Source organism: Nannospalax galili, unplaced genomic scaffold (genome assembly GCF_000622305.1).
Source record: "Nannospalax galili isolate Female #2095 unplaced genomic scaffold, S.galili_v1.0 scaffold898, whole genome shotgun sequence".
NCBI lineage: Eukaryota > Metazoa > Chordata > Mammalia > Rodentia > Spalacidae > Nannospalax > Nannospalax galili.
The window spans coordinates 3,578,463-3,595,932 of NW_008342399.1; the positions used below are offsets into that span (position 1 = coordinate 3,578,463).

The following is a 17,470-nucleotide window of genomic DNA, read 5'->3' on the forward strand; positions in this document are numbered from 1 at the left end:
TATTAACTAGGAACCCTAAAAGAGGATCCCAGTTCCCCATTAACACAGACATGAACTAAAACGTGAGGGATGGGACTTCTAAGGCATGGAGAATGCTTGATTTATTTTACTTTAGTTTTCAACGTATAGGTTCTGTATTATTATTTTCTTTTAAACCAAACATATAAATACTTTAGGTACTCATATAAAAGTAATTTTTCAGTTAAAAAAAAAGAGGTAAAAGAAGTCTAAAAAGCCACATTAAAGGGAAGTTGATGGATTCTTGAACAAGTTCTAAATAAAAGTAGAGTGCATCCTAACTCATCATCCTAAGAATTAAGAAGACTCCCTCTGTTCTCAACAACTTACTGCCTACTGTTAGAATGCAGGCCTGCACCTTTAGGCCTGATCCTATAGCCTGAATCAGGCCAAACCTCCCTGCTGGTTTCTGGAAAAGAGAACTAAGAAGCAGTCTGTGCTGTGCCTTGACAGCTGTCAGTTTATGGTACCTGGTTCCTCCAGGCTCCTGTCATGTACTCGATGCTGAAATAAGTCATGTGATGTGAGACTCCCTAGTATACCTAAGGTTATAAAAAGCCAGACCTTTCCTTTGTTCTGGGGACTGGTCTGAAGCTTTTCAGGACTGCCTGAGGATTTGGTCCAGAGGAGGCTGCTCTCTGAAGAAGCTCCTCTGTCCTCCTTCCTTTCCATGGAATCTCTCCCTCTCCCTCTCTCTCCCCTCCCCCCAGTTTCTCTTCAGTCCTTAAAAGAAAGCTTGTCTTTCCCTTTAAGGCCCCACCATGTTTAGAGCTCTTCTATTGTTTCTGTTTAATGCTCTTCCTCCCACTTCTAGGGCAATCATGGCTTTGAGGTTCTCTCATTTCAATAAATTGTATTTGTGAAGGAAATTTCTGCCTCAGGTTCCTTTGTGGACCCACTACTACTGTTTTACTTCTTTTTAACACCTTTACATGCAAGTAAAAACAAAAGTGTCAAACATTTGCAAATCTCAAAATTAAGTAGAAATATTTATTTACTCATTTATTTAAAGTTGAGGTAGGGTCTCAGTATACAGCCCTGGCTGGTCTCAGAAACATGATTCTAAGAGTAAGGGGATTAACAGGAGTGAGAGCAGAACAAGAGAGGTTGATGGGAGGGTAGTGGTGTTAAACGTGACCAAAACACACTGTGTACATATGTGAAAATATCATGATGAAATGCATTATTATGTATAACTAATATGTCAATAAATCATTTAAAATGATATTTTTAAAGATTTCCCTATCATTCTATTGCAGGAATCGATAATTATTTAAAACTTTGAATTATTTTAAAGCTAAACAGATTATGCTCAAATTCTATTAATGCCAAAATAATTTAGTGCAATGTTAGGTGCATATCAGGCGCACACGGAACACACCTGTAGAAATGAACAAGACACCATAGACTTTAATACAGATGTAGCTTTTCATGCCTTCAAAGGAATGATATTACTAAAGACATCCTCAATTGTGCTTTTCTTTCTTAACTTACAACCGTTTGATTTTAAAATAAACTGATCTTAAAATCAACAATACTAAAGCATTTCATAAATAAAAAAACCCCTCAATCTTCTTGCTTTGACCTCCTTGGTCCTGGGATTACATAGCCTGGTTTGCACTACCATACCCAGCCACAAATATTCACTTAAAAATCTGCATATATTATATTTATTTCTGAAATAATCTTACTTATTACTTAGTAAAAATCTTTATTTTCCTAGAGCTTTCTGTACAAAAAGTAATCTTAAAGATGTCACAGAAAAGGGGATGAGAGTATAGCTCAAGGTAAAGGGTTTGTCTAGATGCCCAAGTCCTGGGCTCAATCCCCAGCATTTGAGAAACAAAATCACAGAAAAATGTTTTCTTTTGAAATCTTAGAAATAGAAAGTCCTAAAAGCTTCTAGAAAGGAAGAAGAAAAAAGTAGTTTGCAACCAAAGAAATCCAAAAGGCAGAGAATTGCCAGGCATGGTGATATACCCTGTAGTCCCAGCACTTGGGAGGCTGAGGCAGGAGGATCACGGGTTCAAGTTCAACCTGTGCTACATATCAAGTTCTAAGCCAGTCTGGGCTACATAAAGAGACCTTGCCTTCAAAAATATAAATACTAATCCAATTAAAACCAAGATCTAACTATGACAAGAGGAAAGGTGCTAGACAGGGAGGGTGTCATGGGAGGAAGGGGATGAAAGAAATAAGGATGTATCCTTCACAGTGTGAATCAGAGGAGTGGGCCAAGATGGGGAATGAGGGAATAACTGTCCAAGTGCATTCAAAGTCAAGGCATTTTTCTTACTTGGGAAAAAACTTGGTGTGATCTTCTAATGGGTTGTCACCTTCCTCCCACTTCTCCATACATCCTCCACAGGAAAAACACTGCACAATGTCCTTTTTGCCTAGAAGTAAGGAAATTTGATCAGTGTTGACAGCACATACATTTGTCAACTCAGAAGTAGATAATAATAACCAGAGGAAGCCAGAAGCTCTTGTCAGCTGTCTTCTATAATCACATTTCACCTTGTTTGGTTTTTTTGTTTAATGCATGTGTGTGTGTGTGTGTGTGTGTGTGTGTGTGTACGCACACACACACAGGAGAGGGAGTCTAGTGTTATGCTGGTGCTGGGATCTGAACTCTAGACCTCATGATGGGGCAGTCAGTGCTCTTAAACCCTGAGCATTTCTGCAGCCCCACTTTTTAATCAATTAATTAATTTTTGGTTTTTGATGCAGGGTCTCACTGTGCATCCCCGCTGGTCTGGAACTCACCTGAGAGCTGGTATTAAAGGTGTGCTCCATCATGCCTGACGCTTCCTCTTTGTTTTTTGAGGTAATCACACACAGAACTTGGATCTCACTGATTCAGCAAGACTAACTGGAATCCACTTGTCTTTGCTTCCCAGTTTTGGGATTACAAGCACATGTTATCACACCTGGAATTTTACAGAGGAGCTGGGAATCCAAACTCAGGTCCTCAAGCTTACACAGCAAGCACTTTACTGACTGACCAGTTCCTAGAAACCCAAATTCTTAACTAGGCACACTCCCAGCCAAGAAATACAACAGATTTCTCAGCAACTCTTACAAAGTAAGTGTGGTCTGCCAAGTTCTGGCTAAAAAAATCTAAGGGAGCTGGAGTGATGACTAAATGTGTAAGAATGCTTTCTCTGCAAGCTTGAGGACCTGAGTTCAGATCCTTGTATCCACATGAAGAGCTGGGTGTGTCCCAGAGCTGTGCCCCCAGTGCTGTGGGTGGGCAGAGACGGCAAGGTCACTGGAGCTTGCTGTCTGTCATCCTAGATCCATGTTCAGTGGGAAATGCTGTCTCAAGGGATTAAGGTGGCGAGTGACAATAGAGCTGGACACCCAATGCCCTCCTCTGGCTTCAATCCACCTGTGCACAGATGAGAATGAGAGAGAGAGAGAGAGTAAATATGAGCAGTTTCTTGTAAGAGTTTCCAGGAAATGTCTGGAGTGATGGGAAGCATGATGTCAATGAAAGAAAGGTGTAAACCCAAAAGTCCCACACAGACTACTTGTACTCACTGTTAGTCCAGACCTCAGGTTTCAAGGTTGGAGGCTGTTGGGTAAATTCATCCTCCAAGGAAAAGAGGGTTGGGTCTAGAGACCCAGAGAGAAGTGGAAGCACACTGGGAAAAAGGAGGAGAAGTTGGTGCCATCTTGGAAGCAGGGAACAGGACCAGGTGAGCAAGCCTGCCGTCGACCCTGTGGGGCACCGGGGACCTCTCGAGGACCCCGTGGACCCCACACAGAACTTTGTGGCGTGAGTTGGCATGCACGGATGCCAAATGAGGCAGACCGTGGGTGAAAGGGATCAGGAATGGCGGGCCGATTGTGCAGCAGTGTGGTGTGGAGTGTGGGGTGTGGGGTGTGGGGTGTGGGGTGTGGGGTGTCTATTTGTAAGTCACCCCTTCACTCCCTACCATAAAGGAAACCCAAACTAAAAATGTCTTATGTTAGTCTGTGAGCCTTGGGGCCTTGGGAGGGCGTGCCCCTTCATGGAGCCTCCCAAGAAGGGAAAAGGGAAGAAAATTTAGTGCAACAATTGATGTAGTCCTGGCTAGATAAATGAACTGCAAGAGTCCAGGAAGAACTTGGGGATGTGGGCCTGGGAAAGTGGCGTGGTTCCAGCACTGTCTGGTGAGCTGATCAAAACGGAGCTGGGTTCAGATTCCCAAATCCAGAAAGGAGGAGATGGGTGCTGTAAAGAGTCCTGTGAGATAATGCAACCCATCCTGGAGAAGCTGGCAGGAACCCAGGGGAGAGGGCAGCCAAAACCCATACACTTAATGGGGTTAGCAATAGTCATGTGTGTTATGCAGTGGATTATAAAATATGTAAGTAAAAAGGTGCCAGCCATGCAGAAGAGTGGGCCAGAGCTATGTTGTAAATGTGAGAAACTAGCCCAGTTTGTGGTATGTGAAGATTCTTTAAAAGTTATAGAAAGGCTAGAAAAACTTTTACAGACCTTGGACACAAGTGGAGAACACAGAGTGGGGGCGTGGCCACTTTATGTAATAAAAGATTTGCCCAAGGCAGGGAAAGCTGAAAAGGTTAGGGAGGTCCTGGCAGATTCAGTTTCAGCCTCAGAGCTTGAGAGTTTGTAAGTTTTTCTTAGTTTTAACAGCTCCAATGTGGAGTATTTCTTAGTTATGCTACTGCTAGCTTTTTCCTCTTTTTGTATCAAAGGTTGAATCTGAGGGGCAACTTTAGCTACTTTTATTTTTAAGTTGTTTCTTTTTTCACTACTACCTGTCTTTTTTCCTGAGTCCTTGGACCTTACACAAGTTAAAATGTCCCATTTTTTTTTCTCTGTAAGAGCCCCTCACCATGTGGCTCATGACAGTATGGGACACAGGAGCAAATAAAGTCAGTCTAAGTCCTGCAGAAGCTTCACAGCTGAGTTATATAACCATCCTTGCGATATAGGCTGTCCAACCTAGGCCAATGCAGCGGGGAGCAGTGCTTAATGGGATGGCTGATAGAAGGTATTAAAGATACATGGTCATCACCAAGGGAAACTCCCATGATTAACAGAGGCTGGAGAACTATAAAGGAGGGACAAGCATTACCGAGAGAGCTAGGTATCAGAAAAGCAATATATGATGCCCAGTTCACTGGGCCAGATAAGACTGTGTTCACCAGAGATATAAAGGAAAGCGTAATTCAATTGGGACCTTGAGAATGGTATAGAGCTTTAGTGGTTTTGCTAAGTCCTTTAATGGAGCAGGATTTTTGTAAAATGAGAAAGGCTTTAGTAGATCTAAGTGACTCTGATTAGGATGTAAAATGTGTCTATAGAATAAGAGAACACCCTACAAGAGATATAAAAAAGACCAGACAGAAGAAATGGTCTGTTTGGGTTACTTGAAGATAAACGTGGCAAGATTTATGTCAAGCCCAAATCCCCAAAAGAAAAAATTAATAGAAAAGCAAATTTGGTACTAAGAAGTTTCTAGAAGGCTTTAAAACTGGAAGAACAGTTAAAAAAGACATTAAGAGGATGAAACCTGTCCCAGGAGTGGTTAAGGATCCCCAAAGTTTAAATAAGATGCATTTCTCTTCTGAGAAAGGCTATGCTAGGGGTGGAGGCAGTTTTTCCAACCAGGGCCTCCCGCAGCAGCCAGATATAGTTAATGGAGAGGTGACAGATATGGCTACAGTCAGGAGGCAGACCCACGGCCGTCCTGACTCAGGGAACCAACAGGTACAGTGGGAACAAGAGAAACCCCCTGCCTCCTTAGCCCAGTGCAGGGTCAGGCAACTGGAGCTAACACCTGTAAGTGTATCAAAGATAAAAGAATACAAAGAGACTCCATGTAAGACCCCTAGAATGTGAAATGACTCCAAAGGGATAATTAAAGATAATAAAGAACTAACCAGATTAATGGCTCTTACCCATGCCATGATACCTAACAAAGATCTATGGAGAAAACAATACAAATGGATAAAACCTTTCTATGCTGTGTTAGCCCTTGTCTCTGATTGATTTAATATATGATGTTAACCTTTGAGTGTTTTACAGATGTGAAACCCATTTGAAAGATACCTGAAGAAACAAAGGCCAGCTATAGCTGTAAGATTCTTAGGAGTTTTATGGTTGGGTAAGATTAAAAACAGAGGTTCCCAAAACCATACAACTATTAAGAAAAACTATAGTACCAGGGGTGGATTGCCCTCTATGAGCTGTTGGTCAGAAAGAGATCCTAGAGGTCCTCAAATTCACCAAGGCTATTGCCACTAATGTTGGTTGTATACTAGAAAGGTCAGTAAGGCCATGTTGCTGAAGATGCTGCATGATGTGAACATGGAAGAAGAAGAGATGGAGCTGAGAGTAAGCCAAAAACTCCATGCCACTGGATGGATGTCTTTTATAGTGCCAGAAGGCACTATGCAGGTGGTTGGGGAAGAAAGTATCCTCTATAATTCTATTCAACAATGGACCCTGCATGCTGCACACCATGGACATGCCAAGCAATGCCTGCTACTGCAATAATGGTTCGACTAACATACATACAACTGACAAATTTCTAATTGGATAAGGCCCACTCCTAGGAGTGGAACACACATCTGGTGCTATAGACCAGGCCAACCCCCTGTGTCAAGGAAGGCTATAGGCCCCAGCAGGGAAGCCATTGCAAATGTACTGTTTTATGAATATGGTACACCAACGGGGATATCTTCTAGACATTTGTATGTACTTTCATGTGTGTTTAGATGTGTTTACTTCCTTCCATTTGTCTCCAGAGTAGGGGAAACACCACTGAGAGATCAACGGCCCCATCTTGAAGACAAATGATGGGGAGATCCAAGAGATCACTATCTCACCATAATACAAGAGAGATTTCCCTACATCTGTTACCCCCTCCAAGGCTCAGGGACCCTTGCAGAAGATTAGTGGAAAGATTGTAAGAGCCAGAGGAAGGGGTGGGGTGTTGGGTAAATTTGTCCTCTAAGGAAAAGAGGGGGTCAGTCTAGAAACCCAGAGTGAAGCGGAGCACACTGGGAAAAAGGAGGAGGAGTTGGAGCCATCTTGGAAGCAGGGAACAGGAGCAGGTGAGCCAGCCTGCCATGGACCCCATGGGGTGCTAGAGACCTTGCGAGAACCCTGTGGACCCCACACAGAACTCTTCGGGTTGAGTTGGGATGTGCAGACACTAAATGAGGCAGACCATGGGTGAAAGCAATGTGGAACAGCGGGCCGCTGTGCGGCAGTGCAGTGAGGGGCATGGAGTGTCCATTTCTTTGTAAGCCACGCCCTCACTCCCTACCGTAAAGGAAACCCAAATTAAAAATGTCTTATGTTAGCCCGTGAGTCTTGGGGCCTTGGGAGGGAGCGCCCCCTGCGTGAAGCCTCTCAAGAAGGGAAAAGGGAAGAAAATTTAGTGCCATAGAGGCTGAGCACCGAGGGAGCCATGGAAAGCTCATAGGACTTACGGTGCAGCAACAGGCCATGTAAGGAATGATGAAAGAGTGGAGATTGCTGAGTGATGATCAATGCAAGACCAGGATTAGAGCATCTGATAGGCACAGCGTACTGACTCACCTGTGTAGAAAAGGCCTGCTCTGACCAAAGCTGCCACACCTGCAGGTGAGTCATGGGGCCAGTTCTTAAAGGTGTCCAGTCTTAGATCTTCATTAGCAAAGACGCTGTCATTGCCGTAAGCTTGAATAAAAGGGGCAGGTGAGATCAGAGGGCTTTCATCGCAGAGTTCAAGCTATCCCTCCATAGTTGTAGGTGGATGATCTAATGCATGTGCTTGCTTCAAAATAACTGAATGTGGTTGAAAAGCAGGAAGGGATAAATGAAAGCCAGACACGCCCCACTGGAACGGCTGAGGTAGAGTGTGGCAAAGACGGGATGCTCTATGTGTTCTATTCATTCTGTGCATGAAATGTAATTTAAGATGATCTCTTGACCATCAAGTACCAGAATAGAACACCAAAAGCTAGAGGAGTTGTACCCAATTCCAGAGTCAGTGTCAAGATTTGAGAAGGACAATTTCCCTTGCAGTTCCCTGAAAATGTGCATTTTTTTCTTGCTCTTTGAGATGTCCACTCTGGGGATCAGCATTAGACTTTCTACCTCACAATGGCCTCTAGACATTGGTACCTGTCTTCTCCACGCTGTGATGATTTGAAAAACAAATTTCAATTACATTTTATTTCAACTTGACACAACTTAGACATGTAAGAAGAGGGAACATCAACTGAGGAATTTTCCAGATCAGACTGGCATATGGCCATGTCTGTGAGAGATTTCCATGACTGATGATTGATGTGGGAGAATACAACCTACTTTGGGTAGCACTGTCCCTAGGCAGGTGGGCCTGGGATGTATTAGAAAGCTAGCTGAGTATGAGCCAGTGACTCAGCCAGCAAGCAGTGTTCCTCTGTGGACTCTGCCTTAGTTCCTGTCTGAGTTCCTGCCCTAATTTCCCTCAATGATGGGTTGTGAGCTCATAGTATAAGCCAAATAAACACTTTCCTCCCCTAAGTTGCTCTTGGTCAAAGAGTTTTATCCCAGCAACAGAATGAAACTGGAATGTTTCATTTTGCAAATTTTCTGAAGATGAAAGCTTGCTTCAGTGTTCACACCATACCATAGGATTAAGAATTCTTTGTTATTGCTTTGAATACTTCTTTTGGGGGAGAGAGTACCATGTTTAAATTTAATGAAGAAAACATTTTTGCCATCTAGAGGCCTTTTATTTTATTTTTTTACATGTATTAAGCCATGAGGTCGGTCATAGGGACTAGGCTCTAGCTTGGGTGCTTTCCTTAGGGCTCACAAAGTGCCTCTCTGAGAAGAGCAGGCTGTACCTCAGATTCTCTTTGGCTCCTTCTTTATTTCATCATTTTCTTCACCCATTTCAGGAAGGTTTCCCAGGACTTACAGTTTCTCTCTCTCTCTCTCTCTCTCTCTCTCTCTCTCTCTCTCGCTCACTCTCGCTCTCGCTCTCACTCTTGCTCTCTTGCTCTCTCGCTCTCTCACTCTCCTTTCTTCTCCCCGCGTTCATGTGTGTGCAGGTACATGTATGTATGTGAGTACATCTGTATGTATGGGCATGTACTTATAGAATCCAGAGGACAACTTTCACCATGGTTTCTCAGGCTCTAACCTGTTTATTTCAGAGGGTCTCTTGGGTCTCTCACTAGTCTTAACTCATCAACTTGTCTACGTTGTCCAGCCAGTGAGCCCCAGGGACTCACATGTCTCTACCACCCTAGCCTTGGGATTACAAGCACACACCACCACACCTGGATTTTCACATGGGTTCTAGGGACTCAGGACCCTGTGTTTGCAAGGCAACCACTTTACAGACAGTGATCTCTTCACTCCCGGCCCTTATAGTTCTTAATATAATCAATACGCATATTAATTCTCTTGGCAAGAATCTTGCCCTTAAGTTGCTTGTTTATAGCAATGCCAAGAGCGTGCAGGGTAACACTATAGACTCTTCCATGTTTTCTCTGGTAACATTCATAGGCATCCTTTTTGAATGGTACCTGTTCCCTTGATGTTCACAATATAACTCTTCCTGTAGATTACATACATGTGGCCAAAAGAAGAGAACAACTCTGTTTTCTAAAGACCTAGAAAACAAGTATTGGATGTCTATCCTTTTCCCTTCACATTTATCATTTAACAAATTACTGGAAGATGGTGTTTACAGTCAAAAGGATGTCTTTATTTGTTTTGTTTGAGCAGCATTTTGCTAGTCAGGCTGGCCTTGAACTTGTGATTTTTCTGCCTCGTTTTCTGACTGTTGGGATTATAGACCTAGGCCATCATACCTGCCACTAACCCTAAGATCCTTTCCCTCTTTTTGTTTAGTTTTTGAAACAGGACCTCATGTAGCCCAAAGTGGCCTCTAACTCGATCTCATAATCAGAGCTGGCCTGGAAGTTCAGGCTCCACCTGCAAGTGCTGAGACTCTAGGTCCGGGCTGCCGTACTCTGATGACCATAGAACTGTTGCTGTGTCATTTGCTATCATGGTCATCTTGTCCAGTGTTCTCTTTTCCCCCATGTCTGTCTACCCATCCTACTGAGGACTAGGCTCAGGGCCTGACACACTGTAGAGCATGCACCTTATCACTAAGATAAATCCCTAACCCTTAACTTATTTTTCTGAAGTGCTAGGTATGGAACCCAGGGACCTTGACCATTTTAAGCGAGTGCTTCTCCACAGAGAGGTATCCTCAGGCCTGCCACTTCATTTTAATGGCAACATTTGTTACCGTATTAGCCATGCTCATCTACACTGAAAACTAAGTCACACCAGGCCTGTGAGGTAGCTCAGGGAGGAAAAATGCCACTAAGCCTACAGTCCAATTCCTGGATTATACATGGTGGAAAGAGAGAACCAATTCCTACAAGTTGTCCCCTGACCTCTATATCCACACATGTGTGTGTGTGTTCCACCACCCAGCCTCAGTAAATATTAAAGGTTAAAATTTTTTTTAAAACCCTCCAAACTAAATCATTCCATCACAGTAAAAATCACTTATGGAAAAGACTTTTAAAACAAAACTATGATGCTATAAAATGTAAAAGCTAAAAAGTAAAAAACAAAGGGCAGAGAAAAAAGCAATAAGGCAATAAACCAACCAACCAAGCAAGCCTTTGGAATGTGCCTGAGGTTTACCTGACGCCGTAGGTAATTCTCTTTTGACCCAGGAATTCAGAAAATGTTCTCCCTGAAGGAAATAAGTTCATGTTATAGATTGTCTTATAAAATATGCAGCTGAGCTAGAACTGAAGGAATTTCCCACTGCAATGATGGGTCATTAGGGCAGCAGAGCTGTTGACAAAGCATTCCTTTAATTTTTATTTGATTCCCATTCATTTTGGATTTTTTTTTTTTTTTAAATCTTTTTGACACAGAGTCTCCCTGCAGCCCCAGCTGTCCTGGAACTCACTATGTAGGCCAGACTGGCCTTGAACTCACAGAGATCCATCTGTCTCTGCCTCCCGAGTGCTGGGATTAAAGGCGTGTGCCACCACACCAGGCTGGAAATGTTTTATGTAATGCAAAACAACAGTGGATGTTTCCCTGTAGCCACCTGGAACCTTCTCAGGGTCACTCTTACCAGACACCCAATTCAAAAAGAGAACTGCAGTCAGACACCATAGAGAGATTTTGATTTTTTTCCCAAGGAAACCCCCTCCTCCCTGACTTTCAGTCCACTTTTTCTGCAGGGTTCTGGTCAGTTGGTTAATGCAGTCTCTGTTTTGCTTAGGACAATTAGGGCTGGGCTTCCCACTACTCCCCACTAGGGAGTCCTTAGTAGTTTAAGAGGCTATATCAGCAGCTGGAAGGAGCCAGCTCTGAGGCCCTCTCCTGAGCCAGGTGCCAGGTCAGAAGACTAAACCAGGCATGCAGATGGAGGCAGCAAAGGGAAGCCAGGGCAGTGGCCTCAGAGAAGAGGGAGGATGAAGGGGGCAGAGCCAGTGCAAAGTCAGTCCTGGAAGAGCAATTCTAAGTGGGTCCAGCTTAGCAAGACAAGGTGATTCCCCCCCACTCTGCAGAGGAGAGGTGGGGGAATGAAAGGAGGAAGGAAGAAAGACACAGACCCAAGAAAGAAATAGAATACCTCTCTTTGTGATTCAGATATTATTAGGTAATCAAAAGGAGACTTGGGAGAAAAAGTTTCCAGTTACAAATTACCGTCACATGAACAAATCCCTCATAGCTTTGGATATACTGGGCAATTTCTTCTGAGGATTTCTTACTTTGAAGAAATTCACATCTAAAATTAAAAAAATAATAAAAATTTATCCCAACAATGTGATGGAGATGGCTCATATACAATGAGCAATTGTTAAAACCTATCAAATTGTTGGATTTTATACTTCAATAAAACTGTTAAAACAACTTTCCCCAAACCTTACTCATGAGAATTAGCATTGTTTTGATAGAATTATTTTTATTTCTATTAATGGCAACACATATAGGTATCAATACTTCTAAAACTATTATAATAAATCAGCTTACTTTAAAAATATTGCATTACTTTTTTTTCCTGGCTCAGTTGGTAAAGGTATTAGTCAAACAAGTTGACTAAGCCTGGAAACCTTCATTTAATCCCAGAATCCATGTAAAGGAGGAAAGAGAGAATCTATTACACAAAGTTGTCCTCTGACCTCCTCAAGAACACCAGGCCATGCACATGCCCTCCTGCCCCACCTCTCTCTCTCTTTCTCTCTCTCAATAAAATAAAATGAAAATTTAAAAAGACATAATCTCAATTTCTATAGTAAACTAATTGCATTATGTGACAATTGGAATTTGCTTTGAAATAATCTGGCTATTATTATTACATAGGAAGCACTGGGCAGGAGAGAGATGAAATATTATCTGACCAGGTGTCGACAAATGATTATTATGCTATTCTTTCTACTTTATATGAGATTTTTCCCATAACAAAAGTTTGATGTTAAAGGAATGAATCTATATTTGGTAGAAACAAAGAAACAAAACCAACAAAGAAACCAAAAACATACTACTAAATATAGTATTGAAAATAATTAAAATAGGGGGCTGGAGAGATGGCTCAGCAGGTAAGAGCATTGGCTGCTCTTGTAGAGGACCTGGGTTCAGTTCCCAACACCCATATTACAGCTAACAACCATCCACACCAGTTCGGGGGATCTGATACCTTTTTCTGACCTCCACAGGCATTGCTTGACACGGGTGCAGACTAACTTACTTATTACTTAAAGTAAATCATGAAATTTTTGCTTGACAAGACATATTTTAATGTTTTGGGGTAATAGCACAACATTTAAAACTTGTCTAAATTTATATAATTGAAAATTTTTACCATGTGACCAGACCTTTCTTGCTTGAATATTTCTGAGATGATCCATTTTGGATAGAGAAAGAGCAAGATTCAAGATTCAAGGTAACACACCAACAATGTGGCTTTTTTGTCTTTAGTTTTATTTTACTATTTTAAAAACTGAAATTTGCTGGCATGGTGACGCATGCCTTTAATCCCAGCACTCGGGAGGCAGAGGCAGGCAGATCTCTATGAGTATGAAGCTAGCCTGGTCTACATAGCGAGTTCCAGGCCAGCTGGGGCTACAGGGAGATCCTATTTCAAAAACACCAAAAAAAAAAAGAGCCTGAAACTTATTGTTGTTTGCTTGTTAATTTGCTTATTTTTGGATTACGTAGCCTAGACTGACCTCAAACACTATGTAGTTGAGGATGACCTTGAATTCCTGATCATCCTGTCCTTATCTGCAGTGCTGGGACTGAAGGAGATTATGCAATGCTGGGGACTGAACCCAAGGTTTCATGCATGCTAGGCAAGCACTTAGCCAACTGAGCCATTTTAAGCATAAAACATTTACGCACTTACTTGGGGAACCACTTGGCATGCTCCTTCCAAGGATCATCTCCTTCTTCCCAATTCCCTAGGCATCCATCACAGGAGAAACACTGCACAGTGTCCCTTTTACCTACAAATGAAGGAGAGCATTCTGACTGGCCAGCAGCACTAGGTGTGTCTTTGCAGGTGAATAACTGTTGCAGAACAAGACAGACTCCAGCATGCCTGTTCTTCCATGACCTCTCTGTCTGAATCTCTGTCCACAGTCCCACTGCCCTGTATGACCAGTTCTGAGCTCTGGACCTCCATCCCCCAGCCATGGTCATCCTTCATATGTACAGCCTTCAATGTGCCCGCCCCAGGTACTTCTCAGAGCTGACATGTTGCTATTTGAGCTTTCAGGACCAAAGTGATGGAGAAGCAGACAGACACCAGGACCAGATGGAGTAATGGGGTTAGAGTTAAGATTTAGCTATGTGGTTCCTGTGGAAACAGAGGCACATTTCCCTAATCTTTTGAGCCTCAATGAACTCAGCTGTCAAATGTTCGGAAAAGGGCAAACTAGTTCATTAAAATTAGTGCTCGATTCATGCATAGAATAAGTAGGCACTCAGTGCACTGCAGGTGCTCTTAAAATTCTCATTCAAATCTGTTTTAGTTCCATTCTATGGTTGTGACAAACACACCGACCAAAAGCAAGTTGGGAAAAGAAAGGGTCTATTTGGCTTACAAGATTTATACTACCAGGCCACAGTTCATCACTGAGGGAAGTCAGGGCTGGAACTTGGGCAGGAACATGAAGCAGAAACCATGGAGGCAGACTGTTTGCAGGCTCTTTCCCTACGTTTGTGCTTAGCTAGCTTTCTTATGTAGCCCAAAGCCATCCACTCAGGAAATGGTGCCTCCCGCAGTTGGCTAGGCCCTCCTGTTACGGAGTTTGGGACCACCAGGAAAGAACACTCAGTCTCAAAAAGTTCCAAATCAGTCGAATCTATTTAGCTGACAGCACTCTCTGAGCCAATTTAGGCAATGCTGCCCTAACTGGGAGAAGATGGGAGCTTTTCAAAGGTAAAGTTCAAAAGGTAAAGTCCTTGATACAAGATTTAAGCTTTTACAATTTTATTAGAATTTTAAAGAAGAATCCTCAGGGGGGCGGATAAGCTGGTGACCTTGGCAGCTGCCTTGAGGAGGAGAATGGTGGGGAGAAGGAAAGAAAGCTGTGAAGCCCTGCAGGTTTACAGTCTGAGGAAGGTCAGACACGTCTGACCGGCAGCCACATGGCTGGGAGAAGGAAGCTTTAGAGAAAGTAAAGAAATACAAGATGCTAGGGGCAGCCCAGAGCCTTGGAGAAAGCATGTTTAGAAAAGGAATATGGAGAAGAAAAGGAAAGATTATGCTTCTCTGAATTCAGAAAAGCGGGCAGACTTACAGACTACATGACTGTGAGTGGTCTGGAAGTTCTGCACTAGAAGGCAGGGTTCCAGGCAGGAAAAATTCACTATCTCATTAACGCACCAGGTGTTCCTCCCATCTATTCAGCATGACTTAACGTGAACCTGCCTTCCTGGGGGTGGTCCTATGACCAGATGATTGACCAGTGAAACTGGAAAGATGGGTCTTTCAACAGACTAGATTTTATAGTCTTGACCAGTTAAACTTATAGGGCTACTATACTCCTAAATCAACTAACCGTCAAGGTAATCTTCCACAGACATGCCCACAGGCCAATCTGATCTGGACAATCCCTCATTTAAGGCACCCTTCTCAGGTAACTCTAGGCTGGGTCAAGTTGACAGTTACAGCTAACTAGAACAATATCTGTCATAACATCTATGGTGTAGCTAATGAAATTCAAAGAGAGTGTTCTCAAATGCAATTTGCTTCATACACTCCAGGTTAAAACAGGAAGGAAAAAAAAGGAACCACCTCTAAAAACCAGAAAGTAAATGAATCAAAGAAATATGTAAGTGATGACATTTACGAATGGGAAAACCAGGATCAAGCTGAACTTGTGACTTATTTTTAGGACCTTAAGAATATAGCTAGTATTGTGTAGTCTTTTTTCTCTCCAGGACTGGCAATTGAACCCATTCCCTTTCACGTGCTAGGTAAGCACTTCGGCACTGAGTTACATCCTCAGCCCACAGCTAGTACTGTCTAAGGCACATATTTAAAGAAAATTAACTTTTTATTTTATTTATATTTGCAAACTAATGATGCTATGCTAAAATAAATTAAAGCAGGAATAAAACTGCTGAAGTTGAAATTTAATGAGATAGATCTGATTATCTGATATAACACAGTTAACAAATGAGTAACAGTTAACAAAAATTGAAAAAAAAAAAAAAGGAACCTAAACTTTGAACTTCGCAGAAACACTTCAGACAATGGTTTCCTTACCTGTAAAGACAAAGCCAGCTGCTGACAGTGCACGTGGGGATGTCCCGTGGGCATAAAATGGCCAGTTCTGGAAGGACTCCAGTCTGGCCTCCTCTTCTAGGAACCTGGCTTTGCCTCCTCTCAGCATCTTCTCTGGACACCTGACCCTCACGTCATACTTGCCAATGTTACCGATGTCTTTTCCCAAAAGGAACTCGCACTCTGGATGAAATTTCTTGTGGATTTCTATGGGAAGGTTCCTGAGTCTGGTACGAAAGAGAATTAAGCTACAGCAGAAACACTGAACCCCAGATTTCACCCCGGTGAAGTAAAACCCAGCAGCCACCATCTCCTGTGGCGTCCACGATCTGAACGTGTCATAGGTGACAAAAGTCTTTAATCGCCTTGCTTCACTGCGCATCTGTGCGTTAAAGCCTTTCTGCATTCTCATTCGTTCTTTATGGTCTTCTTCCTCACTTATCTGTGTGAGCTGTACTGCGTCAACACCAAGAAGAACAGAGAGCTCAGGGAGAGAATCATAATCAACCTCAGAAATCCTCCCCTCTGAGGCTGCACTCTGGGTGGCCATAATCTGAAAGGGAAAAAGAAGGAAATGATTGGTGACAGTCATGTTTTTATTAAACAGCATGAACTCAGGGCCCATGAGGTGGCTTAGTGGCTGAAGGCACTTGCTTCCAAGACTAGTGACCTGAGTTTGATTTCTGTTACCCACATGGTAGAGAGAGTCAACTCCTGCAAATTATCCTCTGATCTCCACATGTTCACCCACAAATGTACACACACACACACACAAATAAATAAATAAATGTAATAAATATTTTAAAATATTATTTTTATGTGTATGTGTGTATTGCCTGCATGTAGGTAAGTGCACCTGTGTTGTACAATGCCCACGGAGTACAGAAGAGGTTGTCATATCCCTTGGAACTGGAGTTATGGACAGTTGTTAGCTGCCATGTGGGTACTAGGATTTGTACCCAGGTCTTCGCCAAGAACAGCCAGTATTCTTAACTGCTGAGTCATCTTTCTAGCCCCAAATAAATGTAATAAATATTTTTAAATAAAGAGCATAAGGTTTCTGAAGGCAGAAATTAGAAATACCTGGATTGTCAAGACAAAAGATGTTGTTTGGAACATTGGAGAACATCAGTATTCATCCACTTAGCAAATAATTGCTGAATACCTACTTCTTTGTCAAACAGTAGGCTATACCTTGAGGACCAACAGCAATCAAGACAGGCAGATAGATTGCATTCACAAAGTCTTCCCAGTGTCCTTTTTCTTGTTTGTTTGTCTGAGATAGAGTCTTGCATGTAGATCATGCTAGCCTAGAAGTTGTGATTGAGGCAGACGATCACAGAAGGTAGTTTAGCCTGGGACCCTGTTTGGTTTTGATTATGCACGCATATATCCTCCTCTTGTAATAATGAATGCGGCAGCCTAACTCCTTTCCTTACATGTACCATGCACACACACACACCCCATTCGGTTCCATGTGCTCTCATCTCTGAACAACAGTATGGGTTTCCTTGCCACAGTCAACAATAAAAATGGGTGGGGAGACCATCTCTGTCTCCATCTAGGTTCTTGTCCTGCCCTCTTTAATGAATGGAATGGGCAGACAGCACAGAAATGAAAGGGATATATTTTAAGGTTAACTCAGGATTAACAACCTTTAAGTGGGATAACAC

General features: G+C 42.6%; 1 protein-coding gene across 1 annotated transcript in view; it reads right to left on the reverse strand.

The window, feature by feature from the left end:
• Positions 1 to 16,347, reverse strand: part of LOC103738476 (baculoviral IAP repeat-containing protein 1a-like) — a 35,084-nt gene extending 18,737 nt beyond the window's left edge. The window contains exons 1-6 of the mRNA XM_008838488.2: positions 15,780 to 16,347; positions 13,410 to 13,509; positions 11,711 to 11,792; positions 10,688 to 10,739; positions 7,583 to 7,702; positions 2,315 to 2,414 (exon numbers count right to left, since the gene is read on the reverse strand). Of these exons, the coding sequence (XP_008836710.1) occupies positions 2,315 to 2,414; positions 7,583 to 7,702; positions 10,688 to 10,739; positions 11,711 to 11,792; positions 13,410 to 13,509; positions 15,780 to 16,347 (1,022 nt within the window). The remainder of the gene's footprint in view (positions 1 to 2,314; positions 2,415 to 7,582; positions 7,703 to 10,687; positions 10,740 to 11,710; positions 11,793 to 13,409; positions 13,510 to 15,779) is intronic.
• Between the last annotated feature and the right edge of the window lie 1,123 nt (positions 16,348 to 17,470).